This window comes from Misgurnus anguillicaudatus, chromosome 3 (genome assembly GCF_027580225.2).
Source record: "Misgurnus anguillicaudatus chromosome 3, ASM2758022v2, whole genome shotgun sequence".
Classification (NCBI taxonomy): Eukaryota; Metazoa; Chordata; class Actinopteri; order Cypriniformes; family Cobitidae; genus Misgurnus; species Misgurnus anguillicaudatus.
Genome location: NC_073339.2, coordinates 8637239 through 8663646, shown reverse-complemented (window position 1 = coordinate 8663646; position 26408 = coordinate 8637239). Strand labels below are relative to the sequence as shown.

The 26408-nt window shown below is 36.8% G+C and overlaps 4 protein-coding genes across 11 annotated transcripts in view; 2 read left to right on the top strand and 2 right to left on the bottom strand.

Annotated features, from left to right (window-relative positions):
- Positions 1 to 1249: 1249 nt before the first annotated feature.
- On the top strand, positions 1250 to 8385 carry btbd3a (BTB (POZ) domain containing 3a). Of its 3 annotated transcripts, none has more exons than XM_055204479.2 (5): positions 1250 to 1388; positions 2010 to 2219; positions 2612 to 2702; positions 3175 to 3293; positions 5105 to 8385. In XM_055204479.2, the coding sequence occupies exons 2-5, from the start codon at positions 2065 to 2067 to the stop codon at positions 6135 to 6137; spliced, it is 1398 nt and encodes a 465-aa protein (XP_055060454.1). In that variant the 5' UTR covers positions 1250 to 1388; positions 2010 to 2064; the 3' UTR covers positions 6138 to 8385. The 3 variants fall into 3 exon arrangements, with proteins under 3 accessions (XP_055060454.1, XP_055060455.1, XP_055060453.1); XM_055204480.2 differs by having other exon boundaries at positions 1259 to 1360; XM_055204478.2 differs by having other exon boundaries at positions 1285 to 1471.
- Positions 8386 to 9503: 1118 nt separating this feature from the next.
- On the bottom strand, positions 9504 to 16590 carry esf1 (ESF1, nucleolar pre-rRNA processing protein, homolog (S. cerevisiae)). Of its 2 annotated transcripts, none has more exons than XM_055204477.2 (14): positions 16458 to 16590; positions 15276 to 15780; positions 14857 to 15140; positions 14110 to 14223; positions 13886 to 13995; positions 13654 to 13806; positions 13374 to 13488; positions 13146 to 13302; positions 12906 to 13058; positions 12701 to 12825; positions 12520 to 12616; positions 10327 to 10409; positions 10093 to 10242; positions 9504 to 9927 (listed from the first exon to the last, which is right to left on the bottom strand). In XM_055204477.2, the coding sequence occupies exons 2-14, from the start codon at positions 15745 to 15747 to the stop codon at positions 9616 to 9618; spliced, it is 2325 nt and encodes a 774-aa protein (XP_055060452.2). In that variant the 5' UTR covers positions 15748 to 15780; positions 16458 to 16590; the 3' UTR covers positions 9504 to 9615. The 2 variants fall into 2 exon arrangements, with proteins under 2 accessions (XP_055060452.2, XP_073716951.1); XM_073860850.1 differs by having other exon boundaries at positions 16462 to 16563.
- A 140-nt stretch (positions 16591 to 16730) lies between these two features.
- On the top strand, positions 16731 to 20989 carry ndufaf5 (NADH:ubiquinone oxidoreductase complex assembly factor 5). Its single transcript, XM_055204481.2, has 11 exons — positions 16731 to 17056; positions 17132 to 17172; positions 17258 to 17321; positions 18007 to 18054; positions 18226 to 18329; positions 18415 to 18454; positions 18788 to 18985; positions 19077 to 19137; positions 19224 to 19307; positions 20578 to 20660; positions 20759 to 20989. Exons 1-11 carry the CDS (start codon positions 16877 to 16879, stop codon positions 20858 to 20860), a joined length of 1005 nt encoding a protein of 334 aa, XP_055060456.1. The 5' UTR covers positions 16731 to 16876; the 3' UTR covers positions 20861 to 20989.
- kif16ba (kinesin family member 16Ba) overlaps positions 20890 to 26408 on the bottom strand; it is a 24283-nt gene continuing 18764 nt past the window's right edge. For 3 of the 5 annotated variants that reach the window (XM_073860835.1, XM_073860839.1, XM_073860838.1), the window contains 7 exons: positions 26130 to 26235; positions 25867 to 25914; positions 23921 to 23965; positions 23708 to 23830; positions 23515 to 23604; positions 22397 to 22480; positions 20890 to 22314 (listed from right to left, as the gene is read on the bottom strand). In XM_073860835.1, coding sequence (XP_073716936.1) covers positions 22156 to 22314; positions 22397 to 22480; positions 23515 to 23604; positions 23708 to 23830; positions 23921 to 23965; positions 25867 to 25914; positions 26130 to 26235 — 655 coding nt within the window. In that variant the 3' untranslated portion in view covers positions 20890 to 22155. The remainder of the gene's footprint in view (positions 22315 to 22396; positions 22481 to 23514; positions 23605 to 23707; positions 23831 to 23920; positions 23966 to 25866; positions 25915 to 26129; positions 26236 to 26408) is intronic. The other 2 variants (XM_073860841.1, XM_073860843.1) reach the window with 1 other exon arrangement.

Below are 26408 nucleotides of genomic sequence, written 5' to 3'. Positions count from 1 at the left end.
AGAGATTCTTTGCACTCGATGAATTTCTCACACTGACCTTGACGTTTATAAAGAGGGTTATCGTGGTTAGCATGATTGTATTCTTTGTAATGCGCAAAAAATGTAAACCTTTTTGCAGCGCATTTTATACGTCAATGACAACGGAATTTAACATTGTGTAAATGTAACTTCATGTTCCTGTAACTCAACTGATAGATCATTGTTAATACTGATAAAATAAATCCGGTTGATGCGCTGTAAATTGCTTTTGGTTTGCGTTTGCCGAATGTAAATATATGTAACGTAAGATTGTAATTACTGTAAATTTGCACATTGCAAAGTTCATAAAAGCATTTAACAGCTGTGTACATAAAATTGATTTTGAGCACAAAAAATACAAATGTGTATAGCTTTCTGTTACATAAAACATAAACATAAAGAATGAAAACATAAGAGTTGATTTAGATTTAAATAGGCTAGTTCAACTTCATGCGGCGCTGCAAGAACCGACAAGGGGATGACGTCAAAGTACCGCGAGAACGATTCGAGAAATCATACGAAGTGTAAATTCGTCTCGCTCTCGCGGCACTTTGACGTTATCCGCCTGACAGTTCTTGCGGCGCCGCATGAAGTCGAACACGCCTAATCTCAGTGCTTGCACCGGGTGCCACCTGCTGGTTGTTAGCTGCATCATTAACGTCGTAAACATATTTAAGTATTTAAATATTTAAGTTAAGTTTGTAAATAATTTGTCATTTTAGTAAATTTACATTAATTAAAAAAATTTATGAAAACAACTTAATTTGTAAGAATCACTCTATCAAAGTGGGACCAAGCTGTTACGTCTTTTATCATCATAAAAAATATACAAACTAAAAATGTAGGTCTCTAAACATTAAAACAACCCCTTTCTGAAAGAATATAAGCATATAAACTATTTAAAATAAATTAATTAGATAATAAACAAATATTACTTTGTTTAATTTACATAAATAAAACGTGCAACAAATAAATAAATGTACAAATAAAACAGTACTTCTAATACCAAATTCCAATATTAAAGAATTAAAGTTATATTTAAAGAATTATATTTATATATTTAATTATATTTAGTTATTATTGTTGTTTTTGTGTTTTTTTATTGCAGTCAAAAAGAAGTAAGATACAGCGACATATAATCATTTTTCCAAGTAATAAACATAGGAAACCATCAGATAACATAAGTACATGGAGTGTAGAAGAAATTCACATGAAGTGATTTTGTGTTTACCGTCAGTGTACTTATTAAAGTTTTGTATGGGTCCGCGCATGCGCACTGCATCAGGCCGATCCTTCGATCATGGAGGCTGAAGATGTGCAAAGCAGCTGCAAACTTTCCTCAGTAAACCTTGTTCATTGATCAACATTTGGTAACAACGACGATTGATATTTATCGTTGTGTGAACTCGATTCGAGTCGTGGCGTGATTGTGTTTTATTGTGATATTTAGACGGTATGTTTGTAACCCGATTGTTGTTTTTGTTTATTTCCTGTTGCTTACGTCTGAATACAAATCAGCATCGTTTCTTACTAACATTGCCGATTTTAAATAACTTGCGTCACATATCAGCTTCCGAATCCTTTGGCACGCATTTGTCGTTAATATTATGCGATTGTTTGAATAATGATGAACAACTCACTATTAGCTGTGATTGCTAACAGATTATTGCTGCACACGGTGCTGACAAGGAATTCGAATCAACTTCCTTTCTAATGTGAATTCATATTATCGCGTTACAACAGCGGTGATGCTGGAAGCGATAATAAAACGCGATTGATTACTGCGGTAAAAGATTAGAAATGTCAGAGCCATCTGACCTGGCTGTTACTGCTATGACTGAAACATTTCTGCTTATTAAAAGATTCATCTCTGCAATTCGGATTCATTGTGAAAATCATTTGACAAGAGTAATTTGTATGATTTTGAATGATTCGTGTGGGTTTTTTTTTCGTGTGTTGTTGATTAGGTTTTGTTTTTCCTATCTGTGCAGGTTGCCAGATCCTCTGGCATGAAATCCTCCTGAGTAATTGACATGTGTTGGTAAAATGGCCGCTGAGCTGTTTCCTACCAAAAAGCTGCCGGCTGTCTCTCCCCCCAACACTGGCACGGCTGTACAGCAGTACCAACAGCAGAACATCAGCAACAATAACACTATTCAAGGATGTAACTGGCAAGGCTTGTATCCCAGTATCAGAGAGAGGTAACCTTACTATTTCCCTTGTGGATTTACTTCTACTGAGACAACATTTTAAGGCATCCTATGTCTGATGATACTTTAAAGTCCTAATGAAATCAAAACTGACAATTCTTATTTTTTATGCAATATTGCATTCTTCATTATAAACAATTTATCTGTGCTAGTCATTATTTAAAAAAAATTAAAGTTTCCTCATAAACTTTTATTAAGATTTGAAAATGTGGCGATCATTCGCTGATGACATCAGCTAGACAGTTTGGAAAATAGACACCCTGAAACGTACAGTATCGAAATAAGATGCCTTCTTGCATTCTTACATTTCCATTTACGACTTTGGCAGATGATTTTATTCAAAGTCCTTTTGGATATCATATTGTCATTTAATTACTTCACAGAAACGCAGTCATGTTCAACAACGAGTTGATGGCTGATATTCACTTTGTGGTCGGGCCCCCCGGAGGAACCCAGAGAGTACCAGGACACAAGGTACCACATTACCATAGTGCCTTGTACTCTAATTAAATACTGCAATCAGTGTAATCGAGATGCAGAAGACCCAGATCATATTTCACCTCAAAATAATAAAAGTCTAGATTTAGGATCATTAAAATATTTTACTTTGTGTTATTATCCTTGACAATTAGGAATAAGGAACTGTACAATGATTGTAATACAATTGTTTGATAATAATACATTTTATATAACAAACCTCAAAGTTAAATGCTACCGTGATGTAAACAGTAAAATAGTTTTCCAGATAACATAACATAAGATTTGGGCTGAAATTGGCAAGAAAGAAATGTCTTAATGGTCCTACATTAGGCTTCATTTTATTCAAATTGACATTTTTGTATGTGTTTTAGAAATAGTCCCAACATTCATGGCAAACGCTGGAAAAATAAGATGGTGTGAATGAGTGAAGTTCAGTTTAAATTGTTGTGTTTCTTCACTCCTACAGTATGTTCTGGCTGTGGGCAGTTCAGTTTTTCATGCAATGTTTTACGGAGAACTGGCTGAAGATAACGATGAGATCCGGATCCCTGATGTGGAACCAGCCTCATTCCTGGCTATGCTAAAGTACACCTCTCTCATTTAGACCTCTTAGATCGTATACAATTTCAAATATAAGATATGGGTGATTCTCACGAAAACTTGGTTTTAAAAATGTCAAACATGAAAATGTAAAAATTGCTTAAATTTACTTTTTTTCCCACCAGACATTGAAAAACAAAGTCTGGAGTAAATTGGAACATTAATTTAAAAACTTTTACTTATCATTTAACACTTTTTGTAACTTATTTAAAAAATTAGTCCTAAAAAATCTCATTACCGCAACAGTCAGAAAACATCAACACTGACATATTTTCAAAATGACATGACAAACCTGAAAGAACATAATTTGGAGATTCAGCACATGCATTTAAAATCAAAGTATTATGCTTCTATTAATTAAATTAACATTTAATAAGCATCTGTTGCGGTAATGATAACCAAAATGTCGTGTAAGCATTCTGACAAGACAATATTTCAAATTAACTGTAAAAAAATGATCTTACCTGGTAGCCATCTTGAAGTAACGGGTCCATGTGCTTGGTCACTCAAAATCAATCTTTATTAAAATTCTGTATGTGTGCTTAAACTGTTCTCAAAAAGTGTTGCGGAGGATGAGAACATCAGGCATGGACATAATTTTTCTTCATTATTATTATGCATGAAAATTCAGTAAATATTTTTTCTGTCATCTAAAGTAGTCTAGCAAAACATCCATTTATTTTTTTTCTTAATATTTTTGTGTTAATTTGATTAAATTACAACATAACGCATGTTCAAACACAGCCGGACACATTGCGGTAATGAGAATTTCAGCAGAAAATGAGATAACATTTCCAATTATAAATTCTTATGTTGAAATCACACATTGTGCAAGGTAGAACACAGTATTGTGTTAATTCTGATGCTTTTTAATGGTACTATATTACACATTTTAAAGCTAAAATCATTAGTGCCGTGGTGTTTCAATAGTTTCGTGAGAATCACCCATGTGCTGATATAAAATAACTAAATATTGTGAATATCGCATAAATATACAAGTGTTTATTTATTAAAGGGCACATATTATGCAAATTTTTACAAGATGTAATATAAGTCTCAGGTGTGCCGGGAATGTTTCTGTGAAGTTTCAGCTCAAAATACCCCACAGATCATTTATTATAGCATGTCCAAAATACCCCAATTTGAGTGGGAGCAAAATGTCTGTACCTTTAAATGCAAATGAGCTACAGCTCCTCACTCCCTTACCAACAGACAAAATAGATTGTGAATACAGTCTAAGACGATAGTATCTTTAGTGCTACATTGTGTTAACAAACACATTAAGAAAAGCTTTTGAGTAACCAGTCAGTCGTGGTTGTGGGCGGAGCTTTATCAGTGTGACATCACATTAACAAGAGAATCAGAACAGCATAATAAGACTGCTTTGGTTTAATGGGGATTAAAAAAGGAGTTGCTGGATTTTTTTCATTGCAGGGTGTGTTTTGTTTACACGCTGCCAACACACATTTATGTCCAAACACCTTCTAAAAGTGGATTTTGCATGATGTGGGCCGTTAAAGTGTTCACTAGGTTAAATTTCTCTATTTATATCATGCCTTTTTAATTGGGGCAAAAAGAATATCACCTTTTTTTAACTATCCCAGTGCACAAGAAAGAAAGAATATCGTGGTGGCTATTAAGTATCGGCAAAATCCAAAATTTTTGGTATACCACCCAGCCATAGTCCCATCATTAAAGCTCATGTAGCCTTTTATCATCATAACCCCTGAATTAGTTTTAAACATGGGTAAACATCCAACATTTGCTTGCATTTAATTTTTACAATCTTCTTTCAGGTATATTTACTGTGATGAGATTGACCTGTGTGCCGACACTGTACTTGCCACGCTGTACGCCGCCAAAAAGTACATCGTTCCCCACTTGGCCCGTGCTTGCGTCAACTTCCTGGAGACCAGCTTGAGTGCCCGAAACGCCTGCGTCCTTCTGTCTCAAAGCTGTCTGTTTGAGGAGCCCGATCTCACTCAGCGCTGTTGGGAGGTCATTGACGCGCAGGCAGAACTCGCCCTCCGCTCGGAGGGATTCTGCGACATCGATGCTCAGACCTTGGAGAGCATCCTGCACCGAGAGACGCTCAACGCCAAAGAGATGGTGGTGTTCGAAGCGGCACTGAGCTGGGCGGAAGCGGAATGTCACAGACAGGAACTCCAGCCCACTATAGAGAACAAACGTCTCGTTTTGGGAAAGGCGATCTACTTGATTCGGATCCCTGCGATGGCACTTGATGATTTTGCGAACGGCGTGGCGCAATCCAGCGTGTTGACGCTCAACGAGACCAATGATATTTTCCTGTGGTACACGGCGGCCAAGAAACCCGAGCTGAAGTTTGTCTGCAAACCACGCAAGGGCTTGACGCCGCAGAAGTGCCACAGGTTCCAGTCTTGCGCGTACCGTAGCAATCAGTGGCGCTACCGTGGCCGCTGCGACAGCATCCAGTTTGCGGTGGACAAACGCGTCTTCATCGCTGGGTTCGGCTTGTACGGTTCTAGCTGTGGTTCGGCGGAGTACCAGGCCAAGATTGAGCTGAAACGGCAGGGCGTGACGCTCGGGTTAGCCATCATCAAGTACTTCTCCGATGGTTCCAGCAACACCTTCCCTGCGTTCTTCGAGTACCCGGTGCAGATCGAACCCGACACGTTCTACACGGCTAGCGTAGTACTGGACGGAAATGAGTTGAGTTATTTTGGGCAGGAGGGGATGACGGAGGTCCAGTGTGGAAAGGTGACCTTCCAATTCCAGTGCTCGTCGGACAGTACCAATGGCACGGGCGTGCAGGGGGGGCAGATCCCCGAACTCATATTTTACTCATGAGAGCGTCCCATTCACAAATAGTCGAACAATTATTTTGTTCCTTAATGAAGTGCTGCTCACATTTGCACTGAGGCTACAAAAGAGCGAATCATAGAGATTTTAGTACGCTGACAATCTTTATAGACTATCAGTAGGGTTTGGGTCTAGGTTTCAAAAATTGTTTGGGCAAACACTACGAATACACCAAATGTTCGGCAACCGAAACTATTCAATTCGAAAATAGCAAAAAAGCACTTGTTTCCACACATCCGAAGTGTTTGCCGTGTTTACTCTACACACTGGTTGCTATTTAATTGTGTCATCAAATACGTTATTGTTCGGTCTTTTCATTTATTCATTCGAACACCGAAAAAGTTTTTTGCTGTTTTGTCCGAATGCTTCCTGTTGCCGAATCTTCAGTGCGTCCCTAGCAAACCGACATTCAAATCAGGTTTGATTATTTTTCTTCACCAAAAGCTGTTGTATGGCAAAACAAAAGATTCGAAACATAACGCACAAATGATATAGCGTTAATTTTTGGGTGTACTGTTCCTTTAAGAGCAGAGATTATAATTCATCTATGTAACTGAACAGATCTTAAAATCATGCTTGTAACTTTTTTTGATAAAAAAAAGTCGCAGACGATAAATGTACTTGTGATCATGCCGCAACATAAAATGTTTACATGAATAACATCTGGATCGTGTACAATTATACAGATTTAGTCAATTTTAGGATTATTTAGCGCTAGTAAAACTTAAAGACACAGAGACTCTTCTCACTTAAAGTCATGTGATTGATATTTAAGGACTAGGGTTCAAATCTAAAGTGAACAATCATGCTTGTGAACATAAAACTGATCTTTGTGTGCCATCGTAATGAAATGTATTTTACTGAACTCTATAGTAATTGTATACTTTTTTACTTAACATGTGAAGCACAATTTGTCATACGTTTCGCTGAACAAATGTTATTTTTTTCTACTTACTATTCATGTAATATTTTATTATTTTTGTGCAACACAACATTTACTGTAAAAGCCATGACATTATGAAGGGTTTAACAAAAACTTTTTTTTGTGGTGTTTGCTAAGCAGCAATTTACTCATAACTTGTGACACTTGGGGTTTTGACAAACATAACATTTTGCACGAATTGCGTTGCTAACACGAATGAGATTTTCAATTGTATGACTTTTCTTAAAAAAAGTAATCGGTAAAAGTGTTCACCTGGTTTAACAGAGATGTAAATGTGGGTAAAGACTCATAACAATGTAATAGCACACCTTGGTATTTACCCATAACACCCTGAGCGGTGTAGCAGTGTATTTTTGTTGGGCAAACACCACTTAAGTTTAAAAAGTTTAAAGTCACGATGAAAAGGAAGTAGCGATTTTCTTATTTTTCCTTTGGTGACGTTTATCTGAGTAAACCGAATGAGAAAAATTTGTAGGGGGGACTTGAATTAGTCCATCAAGAATGGATTGGATCGTTGGAAGTTAAATCGTGTTGCTATTTGCTAATCGCTGCAATCTTTTCCTGGGCCCCGCCCTCCTCGTGACCAGAAGTAATATGAGGGAGGCAAAAGGTATCATTTCGAGGAGATGAGATTTGCATTTTTTATTAAAGGTTATGAGGGCACATTTTTTAAATAATAAAGCTCACAAGTCATTTGTAAAAAAAATACCACAGTATAAAAAAATTCAATTTCATTGTGACTTTAAAAATCTAGTTATTACTGTGGTCAACATTTGCCAAACTTGATACTTGACTTGAGTAACAATATTCAAGCTCTTTCAAATAACGTACAATTTTAATGTTGACGTCAAAGTCGACTTTAATTGCACTATTTTTCATTACTATCTTTTAATTTTTACGTTTTTGTAACACTGTGGCATAATCTAGATTTATTATTACATTCTGTTTGACTTCTATATCGCTACACTGTGTTTAGTAATCCTACTCCAGGGTAAAATCCAGTTTTCTGTCGTACTTTGTGCCTTTTTGGATTGGGTCTAATGGTTTCAATGACCCGAGTGGTTCTTACGTGTACAGTTCATGTTCCTACGATGCAAATTGCTTTAAGTACTGGGTGTGATCACTGAAATTGTAAGTGCTAAAAGTCACCGATTCATTCAATTCGCACCTGTATTTTGTTAGATTTGGTTTCTTGTGTTATGTAGAAAAGGAGATACCCGTGTAAGTGCCAAGAGACTTTGAATGTGTGAGCTGCATTGTGTCAACATAAATAAATAACTATCTTTAACTCCAGTTTTAACATGTCTGTTTTTATACTGTGGCTGATGTTTTTTCTATATTGAATTCAAATCTCATTTTGGTCACTGAATAAGAAAATACATGTGTAAGTTTATAATTGCATCTGTATTACAAACAATTATTTTTCATAATCATTACTAGATCTTGCAGCTTTGTCATCAGGTCTCGCAAATGTGATTTCATATAATAAAAAATCAATATACGTCAAAATGATAACACAGCGCACAATTTGTCGGTAGGTCGAAATCTGATGGTCAGATTTTTAAAGGGGACATTTCACAAGACTTTTTTTAAGATGTAAAATAAATCTTTGGTGTCCCCTGAGTACGTATGTGAAGTTCTAGCTCAAAATACCATATACAGGGTTCCCACACCTTAGTTAACTTTAATTTCAAGGACCTTTCAAGGACTTTCCAGGTCCAATAAATGTGGGGACACATTTTAATTAAGAGCAAGGTTACATTGTATTACCTTTTAAGATACATTGTTACAGTTTCCTTTCGAGGGAACTTGCGCTGCGTCAATGCAGTGACACTTTGGGGACGCCTCCAGGGGTAAGTGCATCTGAATGTGTATATCAAATTCAACCAATGGTGAGGCTTAATGACAAAGACAGGGTGACGCGGGAGCCAGGAAGTATATCGCTATCTGAAATATTGCCAAAGACGGCGTTACAGGGACGCAGGAAGTATAGCAAGAGAGACGCAGCGTCTCGTTCCCTTCTCAAGGAACAACAGTTACATACGTAACCCGAGACGTTTTCATGTGTCAAACACAACTATGCAAAAAGCATTGTGGTATGAATCAACATTCGCATACAGAAAGAAGATATAAGCATTTAATGCGAACAGTTTCGCATGTATGCTTAAAAGTCTAGAATTTTTATGATATTATCCTACACTACACAGGGAATAATCTGGATTTTTTTTCCAGAATACTTCTTGCATAAAATAGATTCAAGCACTTTTAATGACCTGTATCTATGTATGTATATTTTCAAAAACTTCCCAGGGCCTTGAATTTTTCCCCCAAATTCACAAACTTTCAAGGATTTCAAGGACCCGTGGGAACTCTGAAAGCCCCTCATGTTTTCAAAAACGGCAAAATACAAACAGGTTTTAATGATTTTACTGTTATAGCTTCAGAAACAAAACATGAAGCTTTTCCAGCATGAAAATAAATCAAAGCCTACAAACAGCAAACGTCGAGTCTCTTATAGGCGCTCTATTTCGTCTTTTGTTTCTTGCGTGCTTGAAACTGTTCAGTTTTGTTCTTGATGGATTTAATAAGCAGTGATAAATTAGGGTCCATGGCTTTAGCCGAAGTCGCGCCTGGGGTCACGGGTTTGAGCTTCTCCTGCACGGCTTTGCTCTTCAGCGCCTCCTCTTGGCTTTGCTGTTCCTCTTCTCTGCGCTTCTGTTTCTCCTCTAAGATGCTCTGCGTGCCTTTGGTCTTCTTGTAGGCCGGGTCGGACGGGTCCAGGTTGTAAAGATGGGATGTGAACATAGCCTGGAAACGAGGGTCTTTAACGTCCACCTGGAGAACATGCCAGAAAGTGAGACATTGTGTTTTACACATTTTATTGTGAACTAAGATATATTTTCCCACAAATGTCAAGGGATCACATACTGATAAGTCGCTTTAAATAAAAGCATCTGCCAAATACATGAATGTACACATATAAACTAAAAGATCTGTGACCTGAAATTCGTCCTTCTCCAGTGGAGTGTTGCTCTTCTGAAGTTTCTTCCGCTTGTTCTTGCTCAGGTTCTGATGCTCCACGATCTTGTCATAGTTGAAGTGTTTGTGTTTGTCATCTTCATCGTCCTCCATCAACAGCTCCATCTCAGCCTAAGGACAGAGACAACACACAGAAGTTGAATCCTGTGACATACCCATAAATCTGGTGTCACGTGACCATCAGTGAAGCTCAGCCTTCTGTTTCTTCATCTCTTCTTCCTCTTCTGCAGTTCTTTCCTCCTCCTTGTTCTTCTTCTTCTTTTTGTTTTTTAAAGATTCTGCAGCAGAACAAATGCCATAAAAACATATAAATCAATATTTTAACTGTAAAAATGTAATACACTATAGCATTTTATTTATTTCTTTTCTTTATTTTTCACTTGCTGATACCGATAAGTACCATAGATGGTTATCGCTATTCCGATACTTAGCGCTGATACCGATATTTTTCTTTTTACCATTTGTCTCTGATATTTTCACACTTATCACATATTTGTCGTTGGCTGATTCCGATACTGATATCATCAACGATGTCTGTATTTGCCGCTGGCTTGTTCCGATACCACTACTTATGATGTTTATCGCTATTCCGATTTGTTATTTTTTAGATTTTCTCAATTTGCATGGGTTTTTTATGCCTGAATTTTTTTTAAATCCCTAAAACTTTCAGGTTACCCCTCTGTGTACACATCAGGGATGCAAGGATAAATAAGTAAATAACAATTTTAGCAAGCATCTATTGGCTGATTTCGATACCAATATTATATTATAATTTATCTCCAACATTTTTCACATTTATAACAAATTACATTATTTGGCTGATTTCGATCACTAATACCGATATTTATATTTAACTCCAATATTTTTTCACATATTTATCACTGACTATTTCGATCACTGATAACAATATTTATCGGTATTTATAATACATCTCCAATATTTGTTTCTCGCATTTATCACATATTTATCGTTGTTTTATTTCGATACCGGTATTTCACAATAATGACGATATTTATCGGTGTTATTTTCGCGTTTTTTACATACTTATCATTGGCTAAATTCAATGCCAATATTTACCACAGATATTGATATTTATCACTGTTTAACTGCAATAGTTTTTACATTTATTACATGCACTACTGATGTTTATCGCTATTCCGATACTTATATTTATCCCAGATTCAGATATTTATCAGTTTATCGTTTGTTTTCTATATTTTTCGCACTTCTCATATATTTGTCATTGGCTGATCCCGATACTGATATTTTGTGTTACAAAATATCACAACGATTGTGATATTTTCCGTTTGCTGATACCGATAAGTACTATAGATGGTTATCGCTATTCCGATACTTAGCGCTGATAGCGATATTTTTCTTTTTACCACTGTCTCCAATATTTTCACACTTATCGCATATTTGTCGTTGGCTGATTCCGATACGGATATCGTCAATTATGTCTGTATTTGCCGCTGGCTTGTTCCTATACCACTACTTACGATGTTTAACGGTTGCTATTTCAAAGCCGGAATTTATCATGTCATATCATTTGTTTCCGATATTTTTCACACTTCTCACATATTTGTCATTGGCTGATTTAAATACTGGTATTTATCAACTGTGCCGATACTTTCCGCTAGCTGGTTCCGATACTGATATGGACCACCGATGATTAATGCTATTCTGATACCAATACTTATGGCTGATAACAATATTGATCTTTTTTACCATTTGTCTTTGATATTTTCCACACTTATCGCATAGTTTTCATTGGCTGATTCCAATACTGATATTATCAACAGTATTGAAATTTATCACTGCCTGATTCCAGTACCGATACTTACCACTGATGTTTGCTGCTATTCCGACAGCGCTATTTATCACAGATACGATATTTATCTGTTTATCGTTTAACTCCAAAAAATTTTACACTTATTGCATATTTGCAATTGCCTGATTCCGGTGTCTGTATTTTTACGCACACATTTATCACTGCCTGATTTCAATACTTACCACCAATATTTATTGTTATTCAGAAACCGATATTTATTGCAGGTTTTTTTTTTCATTAATAGATCACCGTTTTGATCATGTTTTTTAATACACATGCATTATTTAATATTTAACAGTCCATTTTGTACCGAGTTAATTTTGTTTTGGTATGGATTGAATTATTTTACCCAGAGAAAATAGTAATGCAATAGTTATTACACAAATCAGTGCCTTTACGCAATTTATAAATCGTTGGTTTGTTGTATTTTCAGTTTTCGTTGTTTAAAATGCATTAAAAATCAGCCAATAAATGTCGGTGACCGATACATCGGGGCATCTGTAGTAAATACAATGGTTTACAATGGCAATTGAATAAAGTGCTGAATTGTAACTAACGTCTCGTCCCGTGCTCCTCTGTGAAGTAGGGGTCATTGAGGTCAACATCAGCAGGAACTTCATCATCACTGATCTCAGGCTCCGACTCCACCACTTCCTGCGTGAGACAGGAGACCATTTATGTGTTTAGGAGACGAAATAACGTAAAGGCTAATGGATTCTTTCTCAGCATCACATTTACCTTCTTTTCCTTTCTTTTCTCTTTCTTCTTCTCTTTCTTTTTCTGCAGAAATTCCTCCCATGGTGTCAGCTGATCTTTGCCCTCCATTTTCTTCTTCACAAGCTTCTCGGTTGTTTCCTTAAGTCCTAAAAAACAAAATAAAGACGATTATAAAGCATTTAAGACTTTAGTGAAATCACACAGTCACACGGTCTGATTGTGATACCTGGTACCCATGTGATTTCCATGTCAATGGAGTCATCCTTCTTCTTGTCTTTATCCTGAATGCTCTTCAGAAGTTCTCTGTATTTATCGATCTGATCCGAGCTTTTCTTCCCCGTCTGTTTCTCCTCAGAAAGAGACTCAACTGGCTTCTCGGCTAAAAGATCATTCAAGAAAACACAAAATTTCTATGTGCCATGACATATGTTGATGACATCAAAAGTCCCAGCTTCTCAAGACTAACCTTGTGTGATTTCCTCTGCTTCTTCTTCATCGTCCTCTTCCTCGCTGGAGGAGGCCAGGTAAGCTTTGAAGTCCATATCCAACAGCTCGTCCTTGTTAAACTTTCTGGAGAGAGCCGTGACGCGGTCGTGATCCGTTTCGTCCCACGTCAGCTCGACCTGTCGACGACACAAACGTTAGTGCGCGTCACACCGAGTGCAAAAGATGACTTCCTGTGTCCATGCCAGACCTTGGCTGTGGTGGTGCCCGTCGACGTGAAGATTTTGGGCTTGTAAGATCCGTAATCCACTTCTGTAGCTTTGTCTTTTGGCTCCTCGTCAAACGTCACGTCATCTGGGATAAACCTCAAACAATAAACAACCCTTTTTTCGAAACTAATAGTATTTGTATTGATGTTTCATACTTGTTTTGAAAAACGTTTATACCATTCAACAAACATTTCTATATAATAACGGAAAATGTAAATTGAGTAAATAAAATATTTGAAGCTTTTAACGTCTCTTTCTCACCTCAAGTCGATCTTAGAACAGCTGCTCTCGTACTCGAAGCCATCACATTCCTCGTAAATCTTTGCTGCGGTTTCGACGGAGTCGCACTCCACCACGGCGTAGTAATACCGCAGGCGTTTGAACTGGTAATCGCGCACCTTTTCTCTGTAGACTCTGAAAACATGTGAAAGATCTTCAATTGGTCTGTCATCTCGAATGGATTTTTTCAACCGGCTATGGTTCTGGTTTGTACCTTTGCTCTTCTGTGTCTGCATCCGGGTTTTCCGGCAGGCTGGTGAGCTCCAGCGGACCCTGGGTCTGTTCGGCCCTCATTCTTTCTTTCCCAAACTCAGATGGATAAATCTAAAAAATGCATCTCAATGTCAACTTTTCAGACTATAAAGCACTCAATCTTAATGATAATGAGATTGTGGGAGGAGTCAGAGTAAGAAGTGAAAGAGATTGGTGGATACATACCATCACGGACAGAATCACACCTCCTTTGGGCTTGAAAGAGTTAAAGAGAGCCATAAGATCTTTGGCTTTTATTCTGTCCCAATCCATGTTACAAACCGCCAACCGCCGTGACACCTAAACATACGAAGGTAGAAAATAACCAAATAATGCCAACTTAACTCTTTCCCCGCCATTGACGAGTTATCTCGTCAATGAAAAGAAAACATTTGCATAAAAAACTTGTTCCTGATTAAGTTTTCTGTTAATCTGCAATACCGTGAATATCCACTAGGTGCACTTACCCAATTTATGAAAAAACTGAAGCCAAAACGTTATTTACTAATTTTAAATTCTGTGTGTTTTGATAATCGTTCTGAATCTGATCTTTAACAAAACATCTTTACTAAAATGCAGTTATTTCATCTTTTTGCTGAACAAAAAATTATTTTTAAAGAAAAATACCCATATTTAAGAGTTTATAAGCTGAGAAAAAAATATAGGTAGGATGAAAGTTTTTTCCCTCCGTTTTGTTATGTTTGTTTGTTTATTGTTTAATTGAAAGCAGAGGGTCTGTTCTTTCATTTGATTTTTTTTTAATTCCTGGAAGGCATTTTGTGAAACTTTTGTGAAAAACACAAAAAATGCTGGCGGCAACTTTTTAAAAAATGGCTGGCGGAGAATGAGTTAAACACATAAATAAACATTTTGTATTATTTTCCATTATGTTCTAGACAGGTTTTGTAATAAAACGACTGAATGACATCTCACATCATCACTGCACGGAGCGTCTTTCCACATCTCTCCCCAGTCATGCTCGATATCTTCTTCTTCACGGCGGAGGTAATCCTCCACCTCTTCTTCATCATCATCATCTTCATCTGAGCTTGTCTCGATATTACCCTTCCCTCTGGCCAGATCAGGCCCACTGTCTTCCTCTGACTCACTCTCATCTTCATCATCCTCCTCTTCATCATCATCACTGCCTTCAGTTGAATCCTTCCCCATGCTGACATCATCATCATCATCATCAACACCAGACTCCTCATCCTCATCTGTAAAAAACCAAGTATTACACTACAAATGACAGCACACTTACTCTTACTTCATATCAAGCACGTCATAAACAAACAAATAATTCAGTTCAGGATTTAACATAAAGCGTTTATTTTAAAGATAGTTAGTGGTACCTTCTTCAAACACCCTCACTCCCTTGGCTGGCAGCTTTGTACTGGGCTTAACTTTTTTAGGATCTTTCTGGCACTTCTTTGAAGATTTTTCTGACACATCTTCTTCTTCAGATTCATCCGTCTCATCATCTTCATTACTTTGAGCTTGTTTATCAGCCTCTATCTTTTTTGCTGCCCGTTTCTTCTTCTTGGTCTTTTCCCTCTTCTTCCCCTCATCATCATCATCTTCATCTGACTGATCGGAGTCCGAGAGCTTGTAGAAGCGTTTGAGGTCCTCAGTGGACGAGTGATTGACAGGTTTGCCGCGTTTATCCACCGTATACTTCAGCTTGAAGCGTTCGTCGTGGAACATGGACTGGAAACGTTTGTCGATCTTGACTTTGCGCTCTCTGTCTGGCATCTCCCAGAAGCGAGGGTCCTTTTTAACCTTTGAGAAGCGGTCATCTCCGCTTAATGTGTTTTTGGAAGTCATGATGACTCGGAAGATGAAGATTAATGCATCAATCTGTAAAAAAACAGAAAAGTTTATTATATGACATAAATGCAAAATGCATATTCATAGAGATATTATGTCTTGCACTGAAAAATTAATTTAGTTACGTTACACATATCGGGGCATGTTGTCACAATATATCTGGTATACTGTTTGTCTTAATGGGAAAGTGCTTTTAAATAAGAGATTGTATTGTTGGCTATTTTGCTATAGCACTTTACGCTTCATGATAACAAGTGTGAAACAAAATGCTAAATAAAACTGCAAAAACTGAAAAGGTAACATACATAATATGTTATACTTTTGTTACTTGTTTACTCAACTATTACAGAAACATATTACAGATATTTAGGTTAGTTTGATACATGAATTCACATCTTATATTTAAAGTTAAATGGGTTAAACTACACGTAAAATATTTTGTTATATGTGACACTGCTAGAGAGAAAAAACAATGCTGGTTTTTCGTTTTTTTTTTCTTTGCTTTCTGGAATGTAAACAGCATACATTGTACTACATTGTAAAGGTGTGCATAACTGTAACTGTAACCACTTTGTTTACAATTGGCCAGCAAAACATGTGAGAGTAATGCCTCTACAAATGAGCACCGCCAAGCGAAATAAACAGACAAGAAGAGACGATAAACTAGTACAATACTACTGTTAGTTTTTATTAGAAGTCACACTCACCTACAAAATTGTATTACGAGTTGTACACCACAGTCCACACGTGTTTTCCCGTGATGCTCCAGTACTTCCGCGTCTCTCGTAGCTCCGCCCATTTCCCCCGACGGAAAGCCAAATGCAACATACATCTGACGTGAACGTTCTCGCGTTTCTTTCTTTCTTTTTTCACGTTACAATATTATGTTTCGCAATATTTGTGTTATTTAACACTAGTCTACATGTTTGCACTTGAGAGGTGTGAGCTTTGTAAGTATTTTTTAATACTTAAAGCAATGGGAAAACGGCAACCGATCCAGTGATCCATTCCGCGTTTTATCTCAGATCTCTCAGCTGTTTGACGCGAAGCTGAACGCTTGTATTTTGGGGGACACACATGCATGTGTTTGAAAGTCTTTTATAGCAGTGATGTGTAATGAGAAATCATGAATGTTAACCCGCAAAGCCTCCGATCGCTGCGGCGTTTGTGCGGAGCGGGATGGAGGCGTCTTTCCTCCATGCAAGGAGGCGCTATGAACGTGTTTGACAGGAGCATGAAGCGAAAACAGAAAACGTGGGCATCATCTTTACAAGACAGCGACAAATACGATTACCTTAAAGATGAGGTAAGATGAGGCTGACTTTATGCGCGTGACTTGAAGTGTAGCAGAAGTGTGTGACTAGTTTTTTGTTATTTGCAGGTGGGCAGCAGAGTTGCAGATAGAGTATATGATGTCTCAAGGTCATTCACACTTACTTAAACCGTTTTATTTTATCTTGTGGTTAAACTTTGAGCTTTTAATGTAATTCTTTAATTGTAATTGCAGGACTTTTCCTCTGGCACTAGATGTCGGATGTGGGAAGAGTCACATCGCGGAGTATTTGAGTAAGGTAATTCGGTTCTTAAAGATACAGCGCTTCTTGAAACGATTGTTTACCCCGATATTATTTTGTATCTAATTTCCTCATCTTTATGTGTAAATTAAAGCTGGACGGGTTTCTTGTGAAGATCACACGTATGATTTTATTTTTTCTGTTGAACACAACCAAAAAATGCTGCTCTTTTAGAATCTCAAGTTAAGTCGTGATATAGTCGCGAAATATATTATTTATTTATTTGTGTTCATGGACACAATTTTCAATCTTTTTCGTGTCATTTCTATTAATTTTTTTTTGTGTCCATAGCACAAATTTCTTTATCGTGTCATTTTATGTATTTTTTATCAGATTTTTCCTTTTTTTACCATTGTCGGTTGGGGTTTGAACGACTTTCTGTTACATTTCAAAGATCCTAACCTAAACCTTAAATCCAAACCCAACCCCAAGCGACAATGATTTAAAAATAGGAAATTTTGAACACAAATAAAAAAATCAAATATTTCAGGACTATACAACGACTTGCCTTGAGATTGTGTTGGGTGTCAAGCTTTTAAAGAAGACAAAAATGTAAAAGTACAGCATTTCTTGTCGTCAGGTTGATTTTCTCTCTCTCTCTCTCTCTCTCTCTCTCTCTCTCTCTCTCTCTCTCTCTCTCTCTCTCTCTCTCTCTCTCTCTCTCTCTCTCGCTCTATCTCAGGATGTTGTTGGGCGTCTCTTCTTAACAGACATCTCCGACACTTCTCTGGTAAGATGTAGAGAGATGGACAGCTTCACACGCTTTTATTTTAATAATGTACAGCTGCAACACACTGTATACCATCAATTCTGTTAATCCGTTTTAACAATTCAGATGACACAATAACACTTGTTTAAGCCTTCATTTGCATTCCTTTCTGCTTGCATTTGTGTTGCTCAGAGAAAGAAGAAGCAGTGTGAGATTCCTACTCACTCAGTTCTCGCAGATGAGGAGTTCTTGCCCTTTAAAGAAAACACATTTGATCTTGTGCTCAGCAGCATGAGGTACTGTATTGCCCCACTGCATGATGGGATACATTAATATGAAATTACAGGACAGACTTTTACAAACCTGTCTTTATATCTTCAGTCTGCACTGGATCAATGATCTTCCTGGAGCTTTGAGACAGGTACGTTGCTAGAAACTTTAGGCCATATTTGATAATAGTGATTTCCTAAAAAATACCAATTTTTAAACAAAAAGATAATTGCATTTCTGCGAAGGACTTTTATTAGAGATCAGATTCAGAACAATGATCAAAACATACACAGAGTTTTTACTGTTTTTGGATCAGTGGATGCTTCAGTGTTTTATAAGTTGAGTAAGAGCACCACCTAGTGGATAATAGAGGAAATATGGATTTCCGTAAAAGCTCGTCATTGGCAGAGAAGTGTTTTCTCCTAACTTCAATGGTGAGGGAAAGAGTTAATGTCAATCGAAATTCATTATTTTTGTCATTCAGATCCACCAGGTGCTAAAGCCAGACGGTGTGTTTATTGGAGCGATGATCGGCGGTGAGACGCTCTACGAACTGCGGTGTTCTCTACAGTTGGCTGAGCTCGAGAGGGAGGGTGGATTTGCTCCTCATATCTCCCCCTACACGGCTGTCACTGACCTGGGTAACCTGCTGGGTCAGGCGGGCTTCAACATGCTCACTGTGGTCAGTAGATTTTGTGTTTGTTAAAATCTGTAGTTTTGTAGTAGTGTGTGTCAAAAAAATCCAGATTTAGTAAAAATTCTGCTTATTCCAGGACATTGATGAGGTTCAGGTCCATTATCCCGGTATGCTAGAAGTCATGACTGATTTACAAGGTACATTCAGCATCTCGTCGATGCAATTTCTAAGCATATTTTAAAATGTAAAGATGGTGCAGTTATGTTTTGTGCATGCATTTCAGGTATGGGTGAAAGCAACTGTGCGTGGAACAGGAAGTCACTCTTACACAGGGACACCTTACTGTCTGCAGCAGCCATTTATAAAGGTGCACCACATGCTTTATTATACATTATTTACACACATTATCTGCTTCAACTCAATTTTCTAGTAGTACAGTACCCATTAAAGGCCAACTAGCTATCTTCTAGTGGAAAGAAGACACCTAATGAATTGGATTAAAGGTGCAGTGTGGGACTTTTAGAAGGATCTCTTGACAGAAATGCGATATAATATAATATACTTAACTATATTATTAAAGGAATAGTCTACTCATTTTTAATATTAAAATATGTTATTACCTTAACTAAGAATTGTTGATACATCCCTTTATCATCTGTGTGCGTGCACGTAAGCGCTGGAGCGCGCTGCGACGCTTCGATAGCATTTAGCTTAGCCCCATTCATTCAATTCTACCATTTAGAGATAAAGTTAGAAGTGACCAAACACATCAACGTTTTTCCTATTTAAGATGAGTAGTTATACGAGCAAGTTTGGTGGTACAAAATAAAACGTAGCGCTTTTCTAAGCGGATTTAAAAGAGGAACTATATTTTATGGCGTAATAGCACTTTTGGGAGTACTTCGACTCGCCTGAAAAGTCCGCTCCCCTTCTCACTCTCATAATGGGAGAGGGAGGGTGTTACTGCGCCGAGTCGAAGTACTCACAAAAGTGCTATTACGCCATAAAATATAGTTCCTCTTTTAAATCCGCTTAGAAAAGCGCTACGTTTTATTTTGTACCACCAAACTTGCTCGTATAACTACTCGTCTTAAATAGGAAAAACGTTGATGTGTTTGGTCACTTCTAACTTTATCTCTAAATGGTACCATTGAATGAATGGGGCTAAGCTAAATGCTATCGAAGTGTCGCAGCGCGCTCCAGCACTTACGTGCACGCACACAGATGATAGAGGGATGTATCAACAATTCTTAGTTAAGGTAATAACATATTTTAATATTGAAAATGAGTAGACTATTCCTTTAATGATGTGTAAAGACCATAATAAACGGTATTATGTTTATTACCTTAGAATGAGCCATTTTAATCTACATACACCAAGGGTCAACTCACATGGAAGTTGCCGTCATATTTCTACAGTAGCCCTAAACGGACAAACTGCTCTACAGATTGCATTTTGTCACTTTGACATGTTTGTCCTGTGGCAGCTATTGTAGTTTCTCATTGCGTTTCGAAATTGAGGTTGGTTGCAATTCGCAATCTCACCACTAGATGCCACTAAAACCCACATTGCACCTTTAAAGGTAATAATTCATTTTTAATGCATGTTTATCTCCCTTCAACATTGTTTCATTTAGAAATGTATGGCAGTGATGATGGATCAGTCCCAGCTACTTTTCAGATCCTGTACCTGATTGGCTGGAAACCCCACGAGTCTCAGGTCCTTAGCATTGCTATGATGCATTACATTCTTACCAATCACATTCATCCAATGTTATGATTGCGATAAAGAAATTTTGACTTGTGTTGAATTTATAGGCGAAACCAGCGAGGAGAGGCTCAGCGAACGTCTCGTTTGCGGATTTGTCAAAAATAAGCAAACTTGAGACCGATTACCAGAAGACCGATAAGAAGTCCTAGGATAAAAAAACATACTTCACATCAGCCCATCATGTTTGAATCTGCTTTAATTCAATGTACAGGATAATTGTTTTATCAAATGCTTGTTTGACAAATCTTTTTGAATATAAATAAACTGTGAATACAGTATGATGCTAAACAGTTTGTGTTACACAAAAAAAATATATGAACAGCAGTTTCCCAACAAATTACATTCAGTTCCAGAAATAAAATAAAAAATGAAATGAAAATGACATTGAAATCTTTTAAGAATGTATACATCTTCCTTTCCATCCCAAGTCGAATAATAAAAATAAACATTAATTTTAGTGCATATCTATAGTGCTATACATTTACATACATTCTGCATATACATACAGTATGGCTTTATAGTGTTCAACAACATTATTTTTTACAATATCAAGTTGACCTGTTATTAAAGCATAATCTACATTAAAAGCTTAATCATGTGTGTCTAGTGGCCATGACATAGTAAAAGATATTTATATAGTAGTGAAATCTGAAACAAAATCATTTGTTATTTTAAAGACGTCCGCTCATGGTACACGTGCCATTAGAGTTCATCCCTGTGAGCTTTGACCTCTTAGTAGTTTATAAAGTTCACTAGCAGAGTTTAAGGATATTTACCCAAAAATTCAAATTTGGCATTTTTACCCATGTCATAACCCGTATGCTGTGTTTTTAGAATATTGTTATTAAATCTTTTGGTTTCAATGGACAAAGAAAGTAACAGTTTTGAAAGTAGATTATGACAATTATTCACAATTTTGTGTGAATATTTCTACAACTACGAGTATTTTATAATATGTATTCAGACTAATAACAGGCCTGAATATACAGCCTAACATTATCAAACCATAAGGGTTTTAATCCAGAGAAAAGGAAACTACAAAACTAATGGCAGGTACATGACTTCAATGTTACAGCATCCATGGTCCTCAATATAATTTTTTAAGCAGGTTTTTACACCTATTTCAGGCTTTTCCTGCTCCCCATCTCTTTTAAGTTATAATGTTTTGCTTTCCTGAGTGAGAGCTTATGAACGATGGATAAACCTCATGAAACAACTTCATCATCCAGGTTGACAATTTCCCCCAAATCAAAGGAAAGAATTATACTACCATATTGCAAAACAAAACTAATGCATACCTAATTTTCTTGCATAAGATTCGTTGCATAAGATTAACCCATCTATGAGTGAACCTGTTGTGTGCAAATATCAGAGAGCTACGTTCATTTAAATCCGAGCGTGTGCGTTTTATTGGAGTTTGTATCGGGTCCGTATGAGACGCGTGTCAGCCCGTGCCGTGGCTGCTGTAGTCAAAGACCCCCTTCTTAAAGAAAGGAGAGATGCTGCAGATTGCATGTTTTGAGACTTGTAGTCCAGATTCGTCCGTCTTGAGAGGAGAAGACGACGACGACATCATCACATGGAAAAAATTGCGCAGGTATTGCTGGGAAAAGACAAAAACATTAGCAACAGCAAAAGTGACGATGAATGTATCCAGGACTGATAGTTGGATTGATTGTATTTACCTCTAACTGATTTCGTCGTTCTGCGATCATTCTCTCGTCTTTGTTTCCAAAAATCTTTTTGGGAGGGAAATCCAAAGATGCGAGCTAGAGCGAAACATTTAGTCATATTAGAAACATATTTAAGATGTCACTATACTCAAATCAAAGAAAAAGGTTTCTTGACAATCATATTTTTATTATAGAAATATTTTATAGAGTTACTTAAAGGAATAGTCTACTCATTTTCAATGTTGAGATGTGTTATTGCCTTGACTGAGAGTTGTTGATGCATCCCTCTGTCGTCTGTGTGCGTGCACGTGGGCGCTGGAGCGCGCTGCAACGCTTCGATAGCATTTAGCTTAGCCCCATTCATTCAATGGTACCATTTAGAGATAAAGTTAGAAGTGACCAAACACATCAACGTTTTTCCTATTTAAGACGAGTAGTTATACGAGCAAGTTTGGTGGTACAAAATAAAACGTAGCACTTTTCTAAGCGGATTTAAAAGAGGAACTATATTTTATGGCGTAATAGCACTTTTGGGAGTACTTCAACTCGCCTGAAAAGTCCGCTCCCCTTCTCACTCTCATAATGGGAGAGGGAGGGTGTTACTGCGCCGAGTCGAAGTACTCACAAAAGTGCTATTACGCCATAAAATATAGTTCCTCTTTTAAATCCGCTTAGAAAAGCGCTACGTTTTATTTTGTACCACCAAACTTGCTCGTATAACTACTCGTCTTAAATAGGAATAACGTTGATGTGTTTGGTCACTTCTAACTTTATCTCTAAATGGTACCATTGAATGAATGGGGCTAAGCTAAATGCTATCGAAGCGTCGCAGCGCGCTCCAGCGATTACGTGCACGCACACAGATGATAGAGGGATGTATCAACAATTCTTAGTTAAGGTAATAACATATTTTAATATTGAAAATGAGTAGACTATTCCTTTAAATTCATATTTACTGTATTAAAAACTAAAGTAAAAGCAGCAAATACAATTATCATAAACAGAATTTTTGCAAATTTCCAATATTATTTCCCATAAATATTTTTTTATTCTTTAAAAAAATAATTTTATTTCCTTAAGGCAATAAATTCAACATGTAATATGTGTAAAATTGTTCATGCAGGTCGCACCTCTGGATATTTTAATTTGAGAGATTTGTGCATCTCCCGAAAGCGACTGTATCTTCTAAACACCGTCCAGGTTTCTTCCAAAACGGTGATCTGAAATAGACATAACATAAAACATCTCTCATACATCACAGACGTCCTGTTATTTCCCATTTACATATAAAGACTAGGGATTATATACAGAATGCAACCAAACCTTAATTTCAAACTCGAAGTGCTCATCTTTGCCCTGTCCGCACATGACGTAACGTGGGATGCTGATTTTTACCGGATCTTTAAGACTATCTGGACTCGGATCCAGAGGAATCGACATCAGCCGCTGTGGAAAAATGGTTTCTTACAGTCAGAAATTTTAATTTATTGAACTGCCAATCAAACAGCATTCTGTAAACACATCATATGACCATACCTCGTATTTCAGTTTGCGTGAATCATTTTGTTTCTTATTATTGTCCTGAAAGAGTAAAATTGCATTCATTAGAGACATGAAGTAACTTTAAAACTTATTGTACTTAAAATAAATGTAAAAAATGAAAACAGCCAAGTTTTTGAGGCAAGCAGGCAGACATTTGTGTGTGATTTTTTCATTTCAGTGTGGTAGCAATTAGAGAAAGTGCAGCTATGGGCTGACGTGTAAAAATGCATCTACACAAAACACTAGCTGCATTTCCATTACCCTTCAAATTGCACAAATTGAAAATGCGCCCAATGGAAACATGTCAATTTTACATAAACTCCTATAATCTCCAAAAAATTTATGCTCAGGAATATATCACAAAACTTTACACAAAAATTTACATTTACAGGTCACACGACGTGTGTAAAAGTCACATAATCATTATTTTTAACTCATTCACAAAAGTTTCACAAAATGCCTTCCAGGAAATTTTTCTTCTATAAATATATAAACATACAAATATATAAAATGAAAGAACAGACCCTCTGCTTTCAAACAAACAAAACAGGAAAAAAAACATTTTATTCTATTTTCTTAAAAGAAAAAAACAGATAATTTACTCACCACCATGTCATCCAAAATGTTGATGTCTTTCTTTGGTCAGTCGAGAAGAAATTATGTTTTTTGAGGAAAACATTGCAGGATTTTTCTAATTTTAATGGACTTTAATAGACCCCAACACTTAATGCTTAACACTTTTTATTTTTGAAGAAACCTACCATATTTAAAGGAATATTCCTTTTTCTTAAAAGAAAAATCCAGATAGTTTACTCACCACCATGTCGTCCAGGTTGTTGATGTCTTTCTTTGTTCAGTCGAGAAGAGATTGTGTTTTTTGAGGAAAACATTGCAGGATTTTTCTCATTTTAATGGACTTTAATAGAGAAAAATGACAATCGTTTCGCTAGATAAGACCCTTATGCCTCGTTTGGGATCGTTTATAGTCATTTGAAACTCCGTTAAAAAAACTGTTAAGTGTTGATTTAAGTATTAAATGTTGGGCTCTATTAAAGTCCATTAAAATGAGAAAAATCCTGCAATGTTTTCCTCAAAAAACATGTCTTTCTTTGTTCAGTCGAGAAGAAATTATCAACATTTTGGATGACATGGTGGTGAGTAAATTATCTGAATTTTTCTTTTAAGAAAAAGGAATATTCCTTTAAATATGGTAGGTTTCTTCAAAAATAAAATTTTTTGAGCTAAAATAATTTCATTTTTGTAAATGACTTTTGTTAGAGATCAGATTCATAACGATGATCAAAACATACACGGAGTTTAAAATGTTGTTGAATTAGCTGATGCTTAAGTTTTTTATAAACCAGGTAAGAGTGCCACGTAGTGGACAATAGACTTCAGGGAAAAAACTTCAGGGAAGCGTTATTGGCAGAGAAACGTTTTCTCTCAATTGACGAGATAACTCCTCACTGGCGGGGAAAGAGTTAATATGGTGCAGAATATTTGATTGGAGGACAATACAGAAGAGGTGTTTTCGTTTTCATGTGGCATCACAAAAACGACAAACGCATGACATAAAAATTTGGCAGTCGACTGTATGCTTTCGAGTCGCTCTCGCGGTATTCTGTCGCTCGGCGCTGTATGAAGTCGAGCACAGTTGTCACCATGGTTTATGAAAAAACTTATCGTGAGACAACAAAATTACATTTAAGTCGCATGACATCAGTAAATGGAAATCATTTCGCAGTCGACATTTAGAAAATAATGCAAAATATTTGTTCAAATATTTAATGGAAACGCAGCTACTGACGGGCAGGCGGCATTCTTCCAAATCTGAAAAATGATCTGAGGACTACAGAGATCAGAGATTGTGATGGATATGCAGATGATTAAGGCTGAATCATGCAAATCATGGCTGCTGATTGGCTGAGGCTTGTGCTTACCACGTCTGTCAATCTAACAGAGCTATTCTCACTATCCTGCTCCTCCTCCTGTAGATAAAATGGGCTTTTACAATACAAATGTCAAAAATACTAGAATTTAAAAAAGTGAAGTGTGTCACTGCTGAAATGCCAGCGCCACTAAATAGTGAAATAATTCCTCTTCGTATGACTCTACAGCCAGCCTTGTGTTGAACAAAAGATTAAAAGGCACACAGTTTTGGTGAACTGTCTCTTTAAAAATGACTGCAGGTGTAGTTTTATACCTGTAGTGAGTCTGATGATAGTGTGAGAGTGTTGTTATTCTCTGTGTTAAGCAGATTTCGTTTCTGCAGTCTCCGCTGGACCTCTTCTTCAATATATACGTTTATCCTGAGGGACGAGGGAAGATTAAAATCTCTAACATCCAGAAATAGCTTACACTTTACTGAAATAAAGACCTTAATTTGCCTGTTTAAAGGGATAGTTCACCCAAAAATGAAAATGACCTCATGATTTACTCACCCTCAAGCCATCCTCGATGTATATGATTATCTTTTTTCAGA

Coding starts and splice junctions, on each gene's coding strand:
- btbd3a (XM_055204479.2), top strand. CDS start 2,065: ATGGCCGCTGAGCTGTTTCCTACCAAAAAGCTGCCGGCTGTCTCTCCC. Junction 2,703..3,174: donor AGAGAGTACCAGGACACAAG/GTACCACATTAC, acceptor TCACTCCTACAG/TATGTTCTGGCTGTGGGCAG. Junction 3,294..5,104: donor TCATTCCTGGCTATGCTAAA/GTACACCTCTCT, acceptor ATCTTCTTTCAG/GTATATTTACTGTGATGAGA.
- esf1 (XM_055204477.2), bottom strand. CDS start 15,747: ATGACTTCCAAAAACACATTAAGCGGAGATGACCGCTTCTCAAAGGTT. Junction 13,059..13,145: donor AGCAGAGGAAATCACACAAG/GTTAGTCTTGAG, acceptor ATGATCTTTTAG/CCGAGAAGCCAGTTGAGTCT. Junction 12,826..12,905: donor GGAAATCACATGGGTACCAG/GTATCACAATCA, acceptor TTTGTTTTTTAG/GACTTAAGGAAACAACCGAG.
- ndufaf5 (XM_055204481.2), top strand. CDS start 16,877: ATGAATGTTAACCCGCAAAGCCTCCGATCGCTGCGGCGTTTGTGCGGA. Junction 17,322..18,006: donor TCGCGGAGTATTTGAGTAAG/GTAATTCGGTTC, acceptor GCTCTATCTCAG/GATGTTGTTGGGCGTCTCTT. Junction 19,138..19,223: donor AGTCATGACTGATTTACAAG/GTACATTCAGCA, acceptor CATGCATTTCAG/GTATGGGTGAAAGCAACTGT.